The sequence below is a fragment of the Homarus americanus genome, unplaced genomic scaffold (assembly GCF_018991925.1).
Source record: "Homarus americanus isolate GMGI-L3 unplaced genomic scaffold, GMGI_Hamer_2.0 scaffold367, whole genome shotgun sequence".
Taxonomy (NCBI): Eukaryota; Metazoa; Arthropoda; class Malacostraca; order Decapoda; family Nephropidae; genus Homarus; species Homarus americanus.
In genome coordinates, this window is record NW_024743709.1 from 11,958,911 (window position 1) to 11,982,008 (window position 23,098).

At 38.2% G+C, this 23,098-nt stretch overlaps 1 protein-coding gene across 1 annotated transcript in view; it reads right to left on the reverse strand.

Annotated features, from left to right (window-relative positions):
• Nucleotides 1-23,098, reverse strand: part of LOC121877475 (signal peptide peptidase-like 2B) — a 170,722-nt gene that overhangs the window by 54,926 nt on the left and 92,698 nt on the right. The window contains exons 11-12 of the mRNA XM_042383240.1: nt 21,840-22,083; nt 17,086-17,246 (exon numbers count right to left, since the gene is read on the reverse strand). Coding sequence (XP_042239174.1) covers nt 17,086-17,246; nt 21,840-22,083 — 405 coding nt within the window. The remainder of the gene's footprint in view (nt 1-17,085; nt 17,247-21,839; nt 22,084-23,098) is intronic.

The window sequence follows — 23,098 nt, forward strand, 5'->3', positions numbered from 1 at the left end:
AGTGCCGTTCAAGCAGTTCTGGAAACTGTTTAACGTGAAGAAAGCTGTTGATTTCTTGGTGGAGGCATGGGGGCAGCTATCTGTGGCAACGATTCGGCACGCGTGGCGTCATGTGTTGAGGGTATCCCAGGTGGGAGGCAGAGGCAAGCGGCGGCTGGAGAGGCTCAGTCTGTTGCTGTGGCATTGGAGATTGCAAGAGAGGCTGCACAAAGTGTTAGAGCTGCAGGCTTCTCCGAGACCACCAACGAGGACATCCTTGAGGTAATCAGGCAACCTGAGGTGACGGCGGACGAGATGTTGCAAGATGATGACGTCAGTGAGCAGCCAGGTGTTACAGAGCAACAAGAGCAGAAACTAACACATGCTGATGTGAAGGAAATCATCGAGGCAGCTGAGAGATTGAAGCTCCTCCTTTCCAAAGACCCAGTCAAGCATTGCTACGAAGTGTCTAATAACCATCAGTTGCAATCCCTGGAGCCCTATGTTAAGCTGTATCACGACCACATCGATGCTAGCCGTCAACAAAACATTACCGAGTTCTTCACCCGCCACAGTCAGCCCAAGTCAGTGATAGTGAGGATATGGACTTTGAGGGGTTTGATAAGGAGGTCCTGCTAGCCTCTGTGGTGGATAGAGATACAGGTGATGGCCAATAATCTGCCCTCTGCCCCGTGTGCCCAGCCGTCTCTTCTACTAACGTAAGTGTTAAAAAACCTAATAGTATTGATATTTCTCTTAAATATTAATTGTTTGTGCATACCATCATAAAATTAAGATGTTATTTTTACTACAACGTACGTATTGTGTCGGCGATAGCCCAAAAAAGGGTAGTCTGACGGTCGACCCAGTCTCTATTTCAATTAACCCTATATGTTCTGTTAATTTACTAACGCGTTTCGCTTTATACGCGGACCTCCATGGGTTTAATTAGGCGCGTAAACCCAGACTATACTGTAATTTTTAATTATTCCTTACATATACTGGTACTACAGTATACACGTGACCCTGGTCCCTAATAGCCTTGGATAATGAGGCGTATAAGATGAAAAATATGTGGTGAAAGTTGCCGGCTGGGAACGGATCTTCCAATATTTACATTAATTCTTAGGGGAAAATTGACCCAATACTCACAGCTTCATTAATCACAATGACTTGTGGAATGCATTCCTTGTGCTAACCGGGTATTCCTTTCGGATAAAAACAAACAAACAAAAAACCCTCCTCATGTGAGTACAACATTATATTTTATAATTATGGAAGCAACAAATTACAGTATATTCAGTTGCTATAACCACAAAATATCCCAAATATGTAAAGACAAATGCATTACACAACACTGCAACATCAATCAAACAGGCATTAACAAAACCAACGGGCAGTTTAGATCATATTTAACCTACCTACCTTGTGTGAAACCTTCATCTCTATACCCTGCATCTCATCCTGATGGTAACGTGGACAAATTGTTTTACATTAGCAAATCCAGATACTGTGTAATAGTACTTAATGATTAACCATAGATATTATTTGTTCCTGAGAAGGATGCAATGATATGAGCCAAATAATCATGAACATTTTTAGTAAATAACTATGTGAGCCAATAATTTTTTAAAGACACTGTACTGTACAATACTCATTATTAACTCTAAGACTACAACATCCAACCTAACATAAAAAAATAACTATGGTCGATAATGAACAGTACATTCTTTCAAACTCATCTATATAAACATGCATGGATAGTCATGTATGCACAGGTACACACAAGAATTGTTATCGCCACTCTCACGCAGTGTTATTGCAATTACGGGAAGGTGATAAGTGTAGTGAGAAAGTGAGGAGACGATGGTGCCAGCGTCTCGGCCCTAGACGATAACATATGGCAGGTCCCTGACCTGTGACCTCGCCAGATGCTTGGGGGTGTTGGTCACTCGGGTACCTCTAGTTGGCCCTGACCAGTATCGGCCAGACCTTTTGAGTGTACACACACTAGCTGTAACCAGGAGTTACTTGGAATGATACTAGGAGTTAAGTGGAGCTATAAGCCCGCACACGTTTTGACTAACTGCCGAATGGTTCGACAATTAGATGACATCACATCTTAAGGGTGAGAGAAACCCACAATGTTGGCGCACTCAATCTTTATTGGTTGATATGGTCAAAACCTGAAAAAAATGAGACACTCGTTAACTACTGATTACATTCCATTATATGTATACATTATACGTCAGTTAATAAATACACTATTCTGTATGGATATTATCCAAGTGCTTTACACTGTGCACTTGTGTAGTTCCCAACATTTCACCACAACACAAACAATCACTGTTCTTTCACTCATGTGTGTGGGCTTATAGCTCCACTTAACTCCTAGTATCATTCCAAGTAACTCCTGGTTACAGCTAGTGTGTGTACACTCAAAAGGTCTGGCCGATACTGGCCAGTGCCAACTAGAGGTACCCGAGTGACCAACACCCCCACGCATCTGGCGAGGTCACAGGTCGGGGACCTGCCATATGTTATCGTCTAGGGCCGAGACGCTGGCACCATCGTCTCCTCACTTAGTAAACAGCAACACTTTCTCATTGGTCTTATCACCTTCCCGTAATTGCAATAACTCTGCATGAGGGCGGCGATAACAAGCATGACTGTGAATAAGTACCATCACATGCACAGTTACCCACATATGTTCGTATACACCTTAAAGGTTATTATGCCCTAAATGGTCTGGTAACACTGCTCAGCCGTGTATCCAGAAGTACAATATAGTAGTTCAACCCAACCCCCCTCCATGCCTCTTCCCCCTCCCTCCAACTCATGGGTCGGTGTTGTATTACTCCACTGTCTGTTTTGGCCATAATGACCATCCTTCAGTTGATGGCCAGCAAATCAGAATGATGAGGACGACCTCACTGTGTCTGTACAGGGCAATATTCATTATTTTTATGTGCATATCTCCTTGTCATTAATCCTATAATTGTCAATCTTCATATTATTACTGTAGTATTATAATTTTGTTACTAACTCCCTATATTTATTTGTCTTATGTTCTCACTACAGTATATCAGTTTAGGTATAGGTTACAAAACAATACTATACTGTACTACATCAGAGGAGAATTAGGCTTTATGATCTGGCATTATGCCATTGATCGATAGCTATCAATCCATCCTTCCTAGCCCACCATCATCTTTTTTCCTCAAACTTCCTGTCTATTCTCAAACCTCTGTCTGTCTGTCTATCAAGTTATCACTTTCTCCTAGTAACACTAAGCCTGCATTGGCTCATTATTGAAGTCACTATCACACCAGCCAGATTTACCATCAAGCTTCTACAAATCCACTACTGCATTTCTGTGGACCACCTTAAGTGATAGCCAGAAAAATTGGTGCAGAGCTCTTTCGGAGATGAGAGATTTGTCGGTAACGAGATGGCTATCTTAAACCAGGAAAAATCCCACATCCCCGGGATTTTTTTGGGTAATGGGAAAATTTTTTGATAGTCTAAAGTGACTCTAAAACATTACTGTACAGTAATATCTCCATTAACCGGAATTCCTCAAACCCGGAAATCTCTGATAACCGAAATTGAAATTTGCTCAGAAAATCATTCCCAAAGCCGGAATTTTCCAAAAATTTACTGCTGTAGGAACAAATTTTCCGAGGTAGAAAATAAAGAGAATTTTCTGAAAATGTCTTGAATAAAGATGAAAGTTAAAGTAATTTTTGGAGGTAGGGTGAGGGATTAGTGGTCTCATATTACTGATCTTCTGATGGAATGTCAGGTCATCCTTTCTTGGGTGGGGGATTAGTGGGTCTCATGACCTGAAGATGTCTTGAATAAACACGAAAGTTAAAGTATTTTTAGAGAGATTGTGATAAGTATATGTATAAATGAACAAAGTTGTACCCCTTCAACATTACATTACATAATATTTTAAAATATTGAGTGAAAAAGCAGAAAGGTGTGGGTGATTAGAGAGATGGAGTGGAAAGGGGTGGTAACATGCACCAGTGTTGCCAAGTGATAAGCTCCTTAACAACTGATCTTTTAATTCACCTCCATGTAGTCACACAACAAGACCCTCACTGGATACTTGTTGTCTTAACTCTCTCTCTCTCTGGGTGGGTGGGTGGGTGTGTGTGTGTGTAAGTTTTTAGCTTGCCAAGCACATTGTAGAATTTGAAGAAGTTGATGACGAGTTTGATCAGGAGTCAGGTGGTGAGGTGACATGCCAAGACACTTACACAGCACACACATTAACAGCACTACTAAACCATTGTCTTATAACATTTTACATTATAATTTCTATTTTAATATTAATTGATACATGATGGCTTGGCAGGGCCACTACAGAGAGTGGTCTACAAGATATTTAGGTAAGGTAAGGTAAGGTTAGGTTAGGTTAGGTTAGGTTAGGTTAGGTTAGGTTAGGTTAGGTTAGGTTAGGTTAGGTTTGACTAAAGATATCTTTGTAGACTACATTCTATAGTAGCACCTTAATTTTGTTAACATGACAGGGTAAATAAAACCAACAAACCTTTAATTACCAAAGTATTTCATTTGACAGTGAGAGTTGAGAGGTGACCATCCAAATGTATAGTGAGATGACAAGTGACAGAGGATACACAGTATAAGTAAGACACAGTATTGAAGGGATTCCTTCCACCAAGAAGCAGCCAGTTTTCTGATGATTTGGAGGTCACTGAGTTGAAGGTGAAGGTTACTGTTGTGGAGTTGACTGAGGTTTTTTTTCTTAATTTTCTCTTTTTTTTTTTTAATCTTTTACAAAGATCTTTTAAAAAAATCTATCTCATGAATAACAAAAGAAACTGGCTAATGATATTATATATCATGTGCATCACATCAAGATCTAAGACAAACACATTTGCAGAGATTCTTTTACAGAAGGTCAAATATCATGTTTCACAGCCATCAATGACTGGAAACCTTTGGGACATCCACTGACTTCTACAAGGAGATTATGAAATTTTAATTCAACCAGTTGCTTGTAATCCTTGAAAACCATATATGACATGAGCATGGAACTATGCACAAGTATCATCTTTTTAAATGAGCACATGGGCAACTCTGTTCAAAATGTACAAATTTCTAAGTGAATAACTTTTATCATATTTCCAAAATCAAAATGATGAAGCATTATAAAACACCAATTTAAACTCCATTATACTATACATGTACAAGCAGTCCCCAAATTATGAATGGGTTATGTTCCTGCACTCCGTTCCTAAGTTGGAACGGTATTAATTCCATAATTTTGGAAGAATAATCCAGCTCATATAAATTAAAAATAATAACCCATACATCACAAATATGTAAATACAGTACAGTAAAATATCAGTAAGGCAGACTAATTTGGGGGAAGGGGTGTTCGGGATAAGAGATCGTCCACCTTAGAGCATTTTTACCCCAAAAGACTGCCACTAAAAAAAAAAAAAAAAAAAAAAAACGTTCAATACCAATGTATCCAGTTTTTATGAAATAAATAAATCTTTTTTTAATCAAAATTAATTTTAAAAAGTAATGTACACAAAGTATTGCTAACTTACTTTTAGTTCTCACCACCCTTATAGATACCAAACACTTTTAGGGGCCAGAGATGTTGTTTAATTTTCAATAATAATACAAAAAAAAAAAATATGAATGCTACTTCTTCCTACAGCAAATGTACTAAATGTATAAAAACGATAAATAATGATAAAAAAAATACAGTACCGAATTTTAAGCAGGGAGTAATTCGGAAAAAAGTTTTGTGAGTATTTTCTTCCTGTAGCCAGTTTTCTTAAAATAATATATACAGTACAGTGGTCCCTCGGTTAAGGAACACAATTCGTTCCAGAAGGTCGTTCGTTAACCGAAACCATTGTTTCAATAGGATTTTGGGTAATTGATTCCAGCTCACTGAAAATTACATACAAAGTAAAAATAAATGCAGCAAAGTACACTTTCTTTGAGGTGTGCATGTAGAAGGCTCCTGGTTGATGATGATGATGGGAATTAGAAGTGGGGGTGGAGGAGAAGGGAGAAGAGAAGGCAGTGGGGTGGGAGAGAAGTCACCCCATGCTTCATGCCGTTATTTCACCAATAAAATTTTAAGTTCACTTGGTGTAATTCAAGATTATTTTCTTTAAATCAACACTGCACTGCACTATATTGTCAATATGCTAAATAAATTTCAGAATGACCAATAATTGTACTGTAAAAACATAAAAAATAGTTTATGTTCAAGAGAGTCTCAAGCAAGATGCTTCCTCCACTGAACAGACACAAACTGACGCCATTTTGGGGAGTCAAGTGGCTGTTTGGCGAGCTAAAAACTAGTTCCCTGTACTTCAATTATGTTAAATAATTGTTAAAATGGCTAAAAATTTTAATATAAGACTTGGAAAATTATTGAATAGTACAACCTTCTTCACATTCACTCAAATGGTAACGAATTTAAGCCCTACAACCGATTACTGTATTGACGGACTAATACTACAGCTGGTGAGCAGGCAAAAGCAGGTGAAAACATGTTGGGAAAAATTCGTAAGGAATTCGTTAACCGAATTTTTTTCGTTAACCGAATTGAATATTCTTATGGAAGGTAATTCGTTAACCGAAATTTCATTAACCGAGACGTTCATTAACCGAGACGTTCGTTAACCGAGGGATCACTGTATCAAGAAATGTGAGGAATGAATAAAAATAATACCAACAAATTGGTTACAACAATAAATACTCTACAGTGGTTCCTCGGTTAACGAACTCAATCCGTTCCAGCAGGTTGTTTGTTAACCGAAAAGTTCGTTAACCGAAACCATTGTTTCAATGGGTTTTTCGGTAATTGGTTCCAGCTCACCGAAAATTTCCTAAATTCAACAAAAATGGTAGAAAAGTTCACTTACTTTGAGGTGTGTATGTAGAAGGCTCCTGGATAATGATGATGATGATGATGGAAATTAGAATGGGGGTGGAGGAGAAGGAAGAAGAGAAGGCATTGGGGTGGAAGAGAAGTCACCCCATGGCACCATTTCACCCATAAAATTTTAGTTCTCTTGGTGTATTTCAAATTATTTTCTTTAAATCAACACTGCACTGCATTATATATAGTCAATATGTAAAATATATTTCAAAATGACCAATAATTTGCTTGGAAACACAGAAAAAAAGCATTTAGTTGAAGAGAGTCTCAAGCAAGATGTTACCTCCACTGAAAACAGAGAGAGACTAACGCCTGTCTGGTGTGTTAACAGGCTGGATGGCACGCCAGAAACTAGTTTCTTTACCTTCAATTATGTTCAATAATTGTTAAAATGACAAAAAAAGTTAATATTAAACTTTTAAAATTATTGAATAGTATAAACTTCTTGATATTTACTAAAATAGTAAGGAATTTAAGCCCTAGAACCGATTAATGTATTGGCGGACTGATACTAAAGCTGGTTGCCCGGCCAGTGCAAGCGAAAACATGTTGAGGTCGGTTCGTAAGAAATTCGTTAACCGAATTGAAGATTCTTATGGAAGGCAGTTCGTTAACCGAAATTTTGTTAACCGAGGCGTTCGTTAACCGAGGGATCACTGTACTGCCAAACCGGTAAATAAAAGGCAAATGAAAGTTTAGCACAGTTGCCATTTGCATACACTCTGTTCTTCACCATAGTATGGAAAACCAGCTGGGATGCCTATTCCCTAGCAAAGCTCACCCCCCACACTCTGAGACCATCCTCCCCTTCCTCACTGAGTCAGCTAGCTTGTGTGCAAAGAAATGTATACAGTATTCCCTTTATGTGTTTGCCCTTAAGACAATTATTTCTTTTACCCTTTTTCACAATATGTATGTAGGATGGTGTGTGCATATAACTGAGTACAAATAAATGAAGAAAGTTACAAATATCTACCTGACTATATGAGATGAAAAACAACCATAACACCTCACAGCTTGGCCCAGTAGCCTGGTGGTTACAGTGACGAGTCTAACCTGGCTACAATGCCATGATTAATCACTATAAAGCATTCTTATGTCAGTAAACACTAATAATATCAGTAAATCCAGTGAAATATGGCAGGGAGTGAGGAGACGAGGGTTACAAGAACAGATCTAACTAGTGGTCACTCACTCGCTCCTGTTGCCAGGCGTATGATCAGAAGTGTGTAAGGGAGAAATATATATCTTGTAGTCTAATTTGAAAACAGTGATGCACAGTGATAAGAAATTATGAAAACCATGTATTTACCTATGATAACATAATAATAAACACTATCATTACTAGAGTGAATGAAATAATATTCCCCCAAAACAATAACTGATAACTCTTGGGCACCTGTGTTCCCCTTGCTGATGCCTTGGCCCCTTGAAATTTTGGTTCAAGGTGGACATGTCACCCGAGGACAAATTTTGTCCTTTTTTTTTTTTTTTATTTAAAATTAATTATTTTGGGGCAAATAATTTTGTCCGGCTTAAGCGATATCCGCCTCAACGAGATTTTACTGTACATATTGTAATAAAGTGATGCTAAACAATATAGAATAATGAAAGTAATATAAGAAAATGGGATTTTAGTTACAGATTTTTGTACTGAATATATATAATAGGTTTCCATTCATAAATATGGGTATTTATAATTCAGGAACTGCTTGTACACTGGAAATACTTTAAATTTCAATTATTTTTTTCTCAAACTGTAGCTGACAAGAAATATATGGAAGCTTTTATAATTTAAATTGTATGAATCTTTTTACATACAGTATTTCAACTGCTTTTACTTCAGCAGTTGGAATAGAGACAAATTATTCACATCTAGGGCGAATGCAGATGGACCGAGAACTCGACTGGTGTTATGACTTAATGCTGTAAATAAAAAATGCTGGGGTGAGGTATATTGTGATAAACAAAAAATATAAACCAGGCATTTACCTACAGTAACATAATAAGAAACACTATCATTACTAGAGTGAATTAAATAATATTCCCACAAGCAACAATTGATAACTCTCAGCCCTTGACTCGCAATTTCTGTTTCTAAATATTTTTGTCAAAGATCTACCGTATTTTATGGCACATGACACACTTTTTTGTCTGAAAATTTCTCAAAAAATCAGCCTGAGTCCCAGATGTGAAGTTGAGGTCTCCCATAAGCTAGTGAATCTTCCAGTTGCTGTCTCCAGTAGGCTAAATTCTACCTACCATAGGATCATGTTTAGGAAGACAAGACGCCCCAATTTCCATTTAAAAGTATAGCTTGAGCTCTATTTGCTGTATAAGACCAGTACCCCAAATGTGACATCTTACCCACTGACTCAGTAGTCCTTTACCAACCATCCTTGATTTTAAAATAAGGCCAATTCACTTCAAGTAATGTCATCAAATTATACCGCTGGTGTAGTGTAAACACTAGTAGCGTCACTGAAGCGTGTTGGGAGTGTTCCTACGTCTCGGTGGTGTGACTATTTATACAACATGTGGTTCAACAGGAACCACCGTATTCTAATTGTGGTGTTTCATTAGGATTTGAGTGAAAAGGTTACCAGTATAGCTTACTATACATTATTACACAAATATATATATATATATATATATATATATATATATATATATATATATATATATATATATATATATATATATATATATATATATATATATATATATATACTGAATATACTATGTACAAAAAATGAATGTTCAATGAATTATTTATGGTGCATTAGGGTACTGGTCACTTCTGATGGGCTATAAATAGCCTTCTTTATCTCCCCTACATCTCACCCTGAGCCAGACGGAAGGGTCTTGGTAAATAACATGTTTGCTTATTTTCCATTTACTTTAAATAGATTTACCGAATTATTTGTTTTATTTATTTATTTATAATATACTGTAATATATTAAACACACTGTAATTATTTTCTTTAATTTATAAACTGTTTTGCGACAAAGGAATGTTCTCCAGTAGTGTTTCATTAGGATTTGAGTGAAAAAATATTACGTACTTACACAATTGTTCCTCTTACTTTGACAACACAACATACATACAGTATATTATTTCTCAGTTTTGATCTTTTTTTTTAATTTTTGTATTTATTTATAGTTAGTTACTTAAAATAAGGCCAATTCACTTCAAGTAATGGCATCAAATATTACCAGCTGGTGTAGTGTAAACACTAGTGACGTCACTTGAGCGTCTGTAATTAACCGTCGATAGTTTCAAGAATTAATGCACTCATTTACTGAATATTCTTTGGAAAAAAATAAAATTTAAATCAATTATTTATAGGAGATAAATATTATTATGAGTAAATATACCGATACCGGTATGCATTACTGACCACCTCCACGGCTCCTCACTGGCAAATGGGGGGGGGGCGTGGGGAGGGGTGTGTGATGATAGCTGTGTTTATTATAGGGGTATAAATCTCTTTTACGGTATGTTAGACAGGTTTATAATACATTTTTATTATTTTAATATACCGGTAATCTTAATTTGAATCCAGCTTGCCAAACGTAAGTTTCAGTATAAAATAATTAGTGGTAAGACCTTGTGAGTGGCTTACGATGTTTTCATCACCACTCTTGACACACTAAACCACAATATTTAAGAGGTAAGAATTTTAAACTTGGTGGTTTAGACGACCCCCTAACTTTGGGCAGATTTTTTTAATGTTCAAATTTCGTCTTATAGGCCGTGATATACGGTAACCCAACTCCAGAATTAAAAAATATGTTAAAGCTTACTTAAACACATTACAGGAGGTCCCCGACTTACAAACGTCAGCCGATACAAATGAGGTGAAACTTTAAATTTACAGTATTTTGTTTACCTGATGACTTATTTTTTACTTTCATTTATTATATTTTGTTATTCTATTTCTTCTTTTCTCTTAAATTAAGTCATTTTAGATGTATAAAAGGACTTAGACTATGATATAGTGAGATTTTAAACATTGTTCTGTTAGTAAAGCATGCACATAGCATGTGTTTCAACTTTCATATATTTTTTACTTAAGAATGTCCTTAGGAACAGAACCCGTTCATAACCTGGGGACCCCTGTATTATTATTTTTAATTAAGGAAAAAATAATTATTGTAAATATAAATGCTAAGCTCAATTTATAACTACTGTACTAATGATGATAACCTGAGACGATTAACGTCTGTACGGCAGACACCCAACTCTTCAGAGGTAGCTAAGCAGTAACCATTTCTGAACTCTTACAAGCATTACAATCTATTAATGCCATACAGTACCTGCAACATTTATTTTTAAATCTACAAATACTTAATACCAATGAAGATTTACAAACAACTTTCTTTTCACATTTGTGTTTGTTAACATCGGTGGTGGCATTGTAGCCAAGTTAGACTCACCACTAACCACCAGGCTACTGGGCCAAGCTATGAGGTGTTAAGGGTGTTTTTATCTTGCATTTTTAGGTAGATATTTGAACTTTCTTCATTTATTTTAACTCGGTTACATTCACACCATCCTACATAAATATTGTGAAAAATGTAAAAGAAATAATTGTCCTAAGGGCAAACACATAAAGGGAATACAGCTGCTCCTCGACTTACAACGGGGTTATGGACCCAAATCCAGGTCGTAACTCGAAATGGTCGTAAGTCGAAAATGCTTAAATAATACATAGAAAATCTAAAATGAGTGTCTCTTTTTCTTCTCAGCACCACAAAACTCTCACTTTTAAGCTTGCCAGCCATTTTTAAGTGAATTACAAACAAAAATTTTGTCAGTACACAGCGCAATCACTAACGTCGGGACTCGAAAATACAAAATTTTGGTACGACTGAGGCGGTCGTTTTCCGGGTGGTTGTAGGTCGAGTACAGTAATACCCCGCTTTACGCGGTTTCACTTTACGCGATTTTGCATTTACGCGGTACCTCGCCAGAACCGGACTTTCACTTTACGCGGTGCATCTACTCATATACGCGGGAAGCGGTGCGGGCAGGATGAGCACAAGGTCGCCCAGTCATCAAAACATTACAGTGGTCCCTCAGTTAACGAGCACAATCCGTTCCAGCAGGTTGCTCGTTAACCGAAAAACTCGTTAACCGAAACCATTGTTTCAATGGGTTTTTGGGTAATTGGTTCCAGCTCACCGAAAATTGCCTAAATTCAACAAAAAAGGTAGAAAAGTTCACTCACTTTGAGGTGTGTATGTGGAAGGCTCCTGGATGATGATGATGATGGGAATTAGAATGGGGGTGGAGGAGAAGGTAGAAGAGAAGGCATTGGGGTGGAAGAGAAGTCACCCCATGGCACCATTTCACCCATAAAATTTTAGTTCTCTTGGTGTATTTCAAGATTATTTTCTTTAAATCAACACTGCACTGCATTATATATTGTCAATATGTAAAATAAATTTCAAAATAACCAATAATTTGCTTGGAAACAGAAAAAAAGCGTTTAGTTGAAGAGTCTCAAGCAAGATGTTACCTCCACTGAAAACAGAGAGAGACTAACGCCTGTCTGGTGTGTTAACAGGCTGGATGGCACGCCAGAAACTAGTTTCTTTACCTTCAATTATGTTCAATAATTGCTAAAATGACTAAAAAGTTAATATTAAACTTTTAAAATTATTGAAAAGTATAAACTTCTTGATATTTACTAAAATAGTAAGGAATTTAAGCCCTAAAACCGATTACTGTATTGGCGGACTAATACTACAGCTGGTGGACCGCCAAATGCAAGCGGAAACATGTTGAAGTCGGCTCGTAAAAAACTCGTTAATCGAGGGATTGCTCGTTAACCGAAGTTAAGAATCTTATGGAAGGTAAATCGTTAACCGAAATCTCGTTAACCGAGGGATCACTGTACCGAGTTCTTCACCCACCACAGCCAGCCCAAGTCAGTGATAGTGAGGATATGGACTTATATGGACTTTGAGGGGTTTGACAAAGAGGCCCTGCAAGCCTATGTGGTGGATAGTGATACAATTGATACAAGTGATACAGGTGAAGGCCAATAATCTGCCCTTTGCCTCGGAACCAACCACCCATCCCCGTGTGCCCAGCCATCTCTTCTACTAACGTAAGTGTTAAAAAACCTAATATTATTGATATTTCTCTTAATTATTAATTGTGTGTGCATACCATCATAAAATTAAGATGTTATTTTTACTACAACGTACGTATTGTGTCGTCAAAAAGTGGAGTTTGGGGGTCGGGCCAGTCTCTATTTGAATTAAACCCATATGTTCTGTTGTTCACTTTACACGGTTTTCACTTTCCGCGGTACCCCATGGGTTCAATTGACCGCATAAATAGGGGTATGTCGTAAGTCGAGGAGTAGCTATATACATTTCTTTGTACACGAGTTACCTGGCTCAGTGGGGGAGCCGTACGGACGTTAATCGTCAGTACAGTACAGAGTAGTTAAAGATCGACCTTTTATATTTACTAAATTATTTCTTAATTAATTAAAAATAATAATAATGTGTTTAAGTAAGCAATAACATATTTTTAATTCTGGAGTTGAGTTAGGTAGAAATTAGCCTAATGGAGACAGCAACTGGGGGATTCATTAGCTTGTGGGAGACCACAACTTCACATATAGGATGTAGGCTGATTTTTTTTTGCCATTTTTCAAACAAAAAAGTGCGTCTTATATGCCGTAAAATAAGGTATTCCTTACATTAACTGGTACTGTATATATCACTTTAAGAAAACTATGGCTACAGGAGCTAAATCCACACAAAAAAATTTTCCTAAATACTCCTTGCTAAAATGTGGGCATCTTATATGCCATAAAATATGGTAGTCATAGGTCGGATGAAGCAGCTAATCTTACGATTATACACTAGAAGTTATTTTCGGAGGTTAGTCTAGGTTCTAAACTCCTGGCTTGAATGGGTAAACATGCAGGACTCACAGGGTGAGTACTTATAAAAAATCCAACAAGGAGGGAAAAATAAAATAAAATACTCTATTTTAAATTAAATAATTTAAGGGCTATTTGATACATCATCTGGAAACCAAAATCCGTTGAAAATATATCAAACAAATTCCCAAACTTTCACAGTGGACATAATCCCAGACCAATATAACACATTGAGGCCCAGACTTAAGTGATGTTTTGCAATATTGTACTGTACAGGTAAACCTCTATTTATGATATCCCAAATCTATGATAATTGGTGTTAATGATGCTGATATTTACACTCTCGGGATCATACACTCATAAATGAAACTTTTGCCTCGTGATCATACACACCACTATCGTGTTTTTTTAATTTTCTCTAAAAGCTTCTCGTCAAATTACTGAAAATTTTAATGCCACCTTTGTCACGCCACTTTTGCGTGGAACCAGTTGCATATACCACACAGAAGCATGTTGTAATATATAGGCCTAGCTTGGAAAAATAATAAGTGATAGTGAAATGTAGTGCAGTAGAGGCATGTATATATGGGTATGGTGAATTATAATAAATATGCTGTGCTAATTTGATATGTATTTTTAATGGCCATCATCACTGTTGTGCATATACCATATGCCAAGGCCTACCTCGCCCAAGTGATAAGTGTAAACATTATTGCCAAATTTTATTTTTTGTCACAGAAACTTTTAACTGGTCTATTTATCTTCATTAGTATATGTACTGTAATAATCCATCATAAAAAAATACTTTAGAAAGATTTTGACCAAAAATTAGCAAGGAACAAAATATGTTTATGAGCATTTTGGCGACTGAGTTCCAAACCAATACTTATTTTTACTTTTTATTCTGTAACTCAGTTACTTGTGACATTATATTTTTTTCTGATGACACCATCATCTTGCTCGTGATTTACTCTTTCTTACAGTGTGTATTTTCTACTGACTGAGGCAATGATGTGGGTACAACATGAAGAGCAAACAACAGTAAATACTCACTTTTCACTTATACTTGCCAAAATGGCTTTTATTTATTTTTTATTTTTTAATTTTGAAGGTTTCATGTGATTTTCCAGCTTTTTTACATAGGAAAGCATCACTTGTGTAAATATGTGATAATATCTTTGTCACTAATAGTGCTCTGGAACAAATATCTTCTCAGCAATTTCTGGTCATTCAGCAGGCTCCAAACAGACTGAGTGACAGATTCATTAAATAAATTTCAGGCAATCCCGAGAGTGTTAAGACCACTTCCCTATTTTAAATGTAAACAAACTCGTATTAACGATTTTTGTCATCCCGCCAACTGGACATATGGAAAGCATCACTCGCTTCATTTATCAGCTGACATCATCTACCCTAACACTGCCTCGTGGCCATCTGGTGAACTACAGTCCAAGCATTGGTTCTTCTTGGTTACATGTGTTTAAGAAATGGAGCTCAATGTTTATCGGTCATCGCTTTTTTTTTGTTCTTTTTTTTTACCTTACAGTGAGAGGACACCACTGAAGTTCACATTGTGCTCTGTTTTAGTGACTGTGAAAATCTTTCACTCTCATCCCCCACCCCGACAATGGGTGACCTGACATTGCACGAGACCACTAATCCCCCACCTCACCTACACAAGACATTGATCAGGTCAGGTCAGTAACATGAGACTCAATAATCCCCTACCACACCTCCATCACAACATTTCCTTTTTTTTCCATAAAAGAATTAAATCCTCATCATTATTGTCATGTTTTTGTGATTGAAGTGAGCAGTGTAAGTCTGAAAATGTCTGGCAAGTGTTTTGTTCACCATATTTAAGGCCAGGACAAAGGTTGCACCTCAGTCCCCACAATTTAGATTCACCAAAGTCTGTGTGGGACTTAGATTTGTGTCTCCAATCCACCTTAAGAGTCCCCTTAGCCTTGAAGGGGACATGTGATGAGGACCAGACTTGTTATTAATGAGGTGGTCTGTGTTGTTTAGCTGTGTTGTAGTTCTAGTAGTATTGTAGGATGTTTCTTTTTTTTTTTCAGGTGATACATATGGGTGTCCGGATGGCCAGGAACCTATCCTATTAAACCCCATGTTATAATGAACCTGAGCGACTGGGTTGTCAGGAACCTAACCCCATCATAAATAAAGGTTTACCTGTACTGTAATATCCAGATTGGCATATCTAAAAATACAGCTACATTATCTATATCTAGATGCTAAGTGTAAGCTGTTGCACATTTTTAGGAAAATTAGGTATAAGATTTGCATATGTTGACACCAAAAGCATTAATGATTGATGGCTGACTTACTGTACCAAAGATTTCTTTGATGTGACAACCATGCAAATTATGTAGAAAATTTACAGATTGTTTACATGAAAAGCAACACAGCTCTTGTTCAGTTACAATACTGTTTCTGCTCAGTATTTTGATAATCAAGCAAATTGACTAGTCATTGTACAAAAAACTTTTACATGCAAAAAATCAAAATGTGCATACAGTAATTAGCATCTAACCTGCACACAGTATGTGGCACTATAGGCAGTGTAGCTCTTGTTCAAACAAAATACCATACCTGCATCATCATTGATCAAAATCACTCTTCAATCAGAGTACCGTCCTCATATCTGAGGGTTGGCAACCACAGTCCCTTACTTTAAACATTCTTGGGTTGTTTTTACCAATCCTCTAAGGTTCTGTACCACTCTGGAGAACCAGTTATTAATTTCATCCATCCATCCCACCTACCCTCAACTTTGTCCATTAATATTTCTCTTATTATCCCCTCATCCCTAATTATGGGCCAAAGTATCTAATTTTTCTTTTTTTTTGTGCATTTTCAGAGTGTTCTCTATAAGTTTCTTCTGACACACACACACACACACACACACACACACACACACACACACACACACACACACACACACACACACACACACACACACACACACACACACACACACACACACACACACACACACACACAACACACACACACACACACACACACACACACACACACACACACACACACACACGAGTTTAGACATGTTTCTACATAAGCTTTAAAGCAAGATATTACTGTACAGTACTTACGGATTGTCCCTCAGAAAACAAGATATGGCTTCAACCAACCACTTTGGGAGAAGCTAAAACCCTTACTCCAGTAAAGTACATTCTAGCATAAACAACTTTAAAACTCAATTTAACTAACCTTGTTGGAGTCTCCATGCCACATGGCTACAACCTCTCCTCTGATTGCAGCCACAATATAGGTGGGGAGGAGAGTGAATGGCACTAAGTATAATAATGCTGGTTGTGCCTCATTCAGTAGCCACAGTGCAATGAATGTCACCACAAGCCCAGTTCCATAGCCTGTAAAACACAAAAAACACAACAAAAAAGATAAAAAATATAACTTCATAAACATTTGTTAAAATTTTTCAAACAATGTGTAAGAGTTCACGTAACTTTGCAAAATAGCAATGTCATCCGTGTTAACTTCAACAATGTTTGAGGTTTATACAGCAACAAACAGCACTGTATTTGATGCTACTGGAGTATGCCTGCATAATTTTACAAGTCAACAGGTTTAGAGTTAGCACATAAAAGCTCACATTATCATACAAACATGGTACCCCCAGGTATGTAAAAATATAAATTTTCTTTTATGGCCCAAAAACCCCATAATGACATAAGAAAACAAGAAATAATAGTAAATGTGGCAACTCGTCTCGTTTATAAGTGTTGTGCAGCATCTAAATCCTGGGCTGGTGCAGTATTGCCAATCCTACACCCTCCCAGTGTTGTCAAAGTACATCTGGTCAGTTTTGCAGCCATGTACAGCATGCCCGGATAATTCGCAAATTTTTATTTCGCGGCTCCTCTATTATTCGTGGATGACATCCTGGATGTACCTAAGAATGTCTGCAGGTAGTTTTAAAGTTGCCGTCAATTATGCGGCCGGTACGGGGAGCGCGCAAGTTTTGTGGCGTCCCGCAAGGTGTCTCTCTTGTCCCGGGAGGCTGGCCCACGCACACCCCCGCTCGCTCCGCCTCCGTCTGGGATAAACACCTGTCCGCCTCGCGCGTGTGCTACTCTGTTCTAGTTACAACTGTGCTCTTCGTACTTGTGATGGCTCCTAAACGCCCTCAACCACCTTCATCCAGTCGCAGGAAGACACCCAAACAAATGAAGAGAGAAAAGAAGGTCATGACCCTAGTGGAGAAGATACAACTGCTGGATAAACTTAGGAGTGGCCAAAGCTTTGCCGCGTGTGGCCGGGAGTATGGAATCAACGAATCAACTGTCCGTTACATTAAGAAGAAAGAGAAGGAAATTCGTAATGCAGCTGCCCTAAGTGCCCCTTCTTCTGCCAGGTCAGCTGCTAATGTGAGGGATACAGCTATGGTGAAGATGGAGAAAGCCCTTAACATCTGGATTGAGGACTTTAACTGCCACCACATCCCTCTCAGCCAGAATCTTATCTGTGACAAATCCAAGGTTCTGTATGACCGATTTCATGCTGAGGAAGGTGTTGAAGGTGAAGTGAGTGGTGAAGGTGGTGCTAGTACTGGTGGTTCTGGTGATACCAAAAAGAAAGGTTTTAATGCCAGTAAGGGGTGGTTTGGGCATTTCAAGAAGCACTTCAACCTGCACAACTTAAGGATCACTGGTGAGTCAGCCTTAGCGGATGAAGTAGCAGCAAGGGAGTATCCTGCAATCTTCGCCGAGAGTATCTGGGAGAAGGGCTACAAGCCGGAGCAGGTTTTTAATGCTGATGAAACTGGCTTGTGGTGGAAGAAGATGCCAGCCAGGACATTCATTTCCAAGGAGGAATGGAGTGCACCGGGCTTCAAGGTGGCCAAAGATCGTGTCTCTCTCCTGTTATGTGGCAACACTGCAGGACACATGATCAAGCCCATGCTGCTGTACCGTGCCAAGCGTCCGCATGCACTCAAGAATAAAGACATGCACCTCCTCCCAGTTTTCTACCGCCACAACAAGAAAGCCTGGATGATGGCAGTGTTATTCACCAACTGGTTTCACAACTGTTTTGTGAGGGAGGTCAAGGATTACCTGCAGGAGAAAGACCTGGAGTTTAAGGTCCTTCTCATGATCGACAACTGCCCTGGCCACCCCAAGTCCCTCAAGGTTGCAAACAAAGTGCCGAGGTGATCTTTCTGCCCAAGAACACAACATCATTGCTCCAACCACTCAACCATAGAGTCATTGCTGTCTTCAAGGCCAAGTGCATGACCCACATCTTCAGCAGGAAATGGCAGGCCTTGGACAAGGACACACTGGATGGTGCCGAGCCAGAGCGAGAAATGTGGAAGAAGTTCTCCATTGCAGACTGCATCTCCTTCATCCAGCAGTACCATGATGACCTGTGTTAACTCCTGCTGGAGGGTCTTGTTGCCAAAGGTGGTGAACGACTTTGCTGGCTTCCCCAGTCGACGAGTATGTGCAGCACATCGTCCAGCTTGCCCGTCAAGTGGAAGGTGAGGGGTTCAACGACCTTCAGGAGGAAGAAGTGCAAGAGGAGCTCCATGGTCATGCTGGAGAAGAGCTGACTGAGGAAGAGCTGGCCGAGCTTGTCAAGAAGCAGCGTCGTGAGGATGAGGAGGAGGAACAAGAAGAAGGTGAAGGGAGGAGGTGTCCACCTTAACCGTCAGGAGCCTCAACAGGTGCTTGCTGGCTAGTTGAGCACTCGTGCACATGTTTTTTTTTATGCCAATCCCTCTATTGAGAGAGCAGTCAACTTCAAGAGAGGGATGGAGCAGCTCCTGATTCCTTATAAGGAAATACTAAAGGAACCTAAGTGCAAGGTTGCCCACCCTCCAATCTCTGTGTTCTTCTTGCCATCATCCACTCCAAGCACTACACCTTCTACACCTGCAAGAAAGCCTCAGCCTCCTGTCCGTGTACCTCCTCCTCCGGACTCTGATTCCGACATGGACAACCCTCCTCCTGCTGCTCCCAGCTCTGACCACTCTCCTCTGCCTCCTCTTCCAAAGCAGATGAGGAGAACTTGTAACTCCCCTGCCTTCATCATTTTCATCATGATATTCATCAGTGGCAGGGGAGAGGAAAATGGGCTCTACACAAACAGCCATCAAAAAGCAGTGAGTGTTAATCTGTTTCTTTATAACAGTTGTCTTTTTTTGCTTGTGGGAATATTAATTCATTTACTCTAGTAATGATACAATGTTTTTTATTAAGTTATAGTAGGAAAATGAATGGTTTATATAATTTGTTTATCACCGAGCCTGTACCATTATCATAGCAGACTACAAAATATGTTTATCTCCCATACGTACGCCTGGCTATGCATGGTATCTCCCATACATACTCCTGGCAACAGGGGGTCGGGTAAGGGGAGTGATTGACTGCTGGTTAGCGCATCGTCTGCAGTTTTAACTCTCCTCCCTCCATGCCATATTTCACTGGATTTACTGTTATTAATAGTGTTTACTGATAGAATAGTGCTTAACAGTGATTAAACATGTAATTGTAGCTAGGTTAGCTCATCATTGTAACCACCAGGCTACTGAGCCAAACTTTGAGGTGTTATGGTTTTTTCAACTCGTATTTTTGGTTAAATATATGTAAGCTTCTTCATTTATTTTTACTCATTTATATGCACACACCATCCTACAGTACATACTGTGAAAAAGTGTACAGTATAACACCACAATTACTGACATCCTTCATGTTAGGTTGACTAGATGGCTACGAAAGAAATTCTGTAAGTTTGATCTACGTATCAACCCAGCTGGTGCTGGCACCTTATGGCAACTCTACCAACTCAACTTTAATAACAAAGCACGCACTTGACTTGAGGGTAGACTCGCATTTTTCCGATGTTACATTTTGTTGTTGTGTTTCTTATTATGGTATTTGTGAGAGGACTTCCCCATTATTATTTTTTGTATGCATTTTAATAATAATAATAATAACAATTAACGGTTTATTGAAAGAGCATGGTAGCTGGAAGGCTGAAAATAAACAGTTACATAATTGAGGAATGGATCTCTTGATTGACAAATAACATAAATGATACAAATATAATATATAATAATTAAGTGGGGAGAAAGTTAAACTATAGGGCATTTTGACATAGTGAAAGTGCAAAAATGTAAGATTGAATGGGAGTGAATACATACACTGGTTGCTTGAAAGTTATTGATAATTTTTATAATAATCTCTCTCCAAGGTCACTGCGCAGCTCACTCTCGCTCATTCAAACTAACTGGCATAAACAAAAAACACTCAGCAGGTCGGAGGATAACAAAAGACCGCGACAATGCGGGCTGTCCACTCTCCAATGACTCGCCAATGCGGGCTGTCCACTCTCCAATGACTCGCAAAACTGGTCATGAAAATCGCCATTCTTGAGAGGCTGGAAATTTCAAGTGACACGAAACATATGAATCGCGAATCTAAGACTCGCTAAACTTGAGATCCTACTGTACAGGTAGTAGGTAGTAGGTAGCAAGCAGCTACCAAACAGGGAGGTACTACCACCTGGGAAGATATTGGAAGCATAATGTGTTGTCTAATGGTAGACCCTGCTGCCATATGGCAACATGAAAATTGTGACCAAGTCCCAGGTTGCTGATCTGATTTTCTAGCTCATTTACACACAATTTCTCAATTGTTTCTCTTACCACTGACAACACAACATAAATATATTGTTTCTCACTCTTGATTTTTTTTTCATTTTTGCATTTCTTTATGGTTCTTTAGTATTATTATTATTATTATTATTATTATTATTATTATTATTATTATTATTATTATTATTATTATTATTACATTTTTGCCTCCTAGGCCCCGATGTGGGTCAGTGACATGTGCCCGAGTAGGCTAATCCCCGTGTAAAAAAAAAAAAAAAAATGCTATTTCTGCACACTATAATGCAATAATTAATGCAAGAAGTAACAATAATGAGAAAACACTCACCAATCAGATTCACTAGATAGTAGAGTCGGCAAGGAGTGCCAACTCGAAGATCAAACGAATGAACAAAGGACACTAGGAGGCCTGGGATAAGGATGTCACCAAAGCCAAGGAGGTTGAAGTTATCAGTGAGCTGACAGATAGTGGAGATCTCAAGGTATGCAAGGTTTGGAACCTTGAGTACCATAGGCAGCTGTTCCTTGCTTGCTCCACCTTTAGCAACTTCTACCATAATGCTCTGCCCATCCTGTTTGTGTAAAGAGAAAGGGATTATGCAAAACTGTAACATAAAAACCCAAAAAAATCAGTAATGAACACAAAATTTGGGTTCTCAAATGACTTGAAATACCATTTGAGATCCCCTTTTCTCCAGTGGTAATTATTGGTAGTTTCCATAAACATAATATTTTTTCATAACACACTCAGCAATATACAGTAGCTGCCTGGAAATATTTTCCCCTTAAATTTTCATTTCATGGAAATCTTATGAAAATTAATCAGCGTACTGTATTACAAATAATGTATATTTCTGTCTTAAAAAGCAAGAACATACACTCATACAGATTCCCCCCTCTTTTTTTTTATTCCTTCATTTAAACTTGGCCTAGTCGATAGAGTTCTCACTTCCTGTCCTTAGGGTCATTCATTCAACCCCAGGGCACTCACACTACACCCAGCTGTAAATGGGTACCTAACTACTCAAGCTCGGAAGCTGAAAGCAGTTGAGTGACATGCTGGCCATACTGCCTAATGGGCAGTAATGCCAAATGAACACTTTTCTTCTTGTACTTATACTATATAGCTATAAAAGATGTGTTATAATAATATTCCCCCTCTAAACCTACTGGAGGTCCCAAAACAATCACAATACTGTACTGTACTGTATTGTCCAAAGTTCTCCCCAATAATTGAGGATGGCCAGTAATATATAAGGCAGAGAGACAAGGACCACATGAACTAACAGTGTTAACTTATTCCATAACATTTTAATGCTGTCACTATGCTGTTGCTGCTTGCACAGATAAACATTTGCAGTACACTGCAAAATTTATGTTTTTATTATTATTTTATCAAATATAAAATATATTTTACCTTTCTTTGTCTGATCTGATCTAACCTGATTCCAACAGTATATGTGTAAATCTCAAAGGACAATTACCTTCAATGGATATCATAAAATCATTACCTCTCTTCAAGAACCGTTTAAAACTGAGTGAAACGTATAAGTAAACTGACTTAATTGAAAAGTCTATATGATTGAC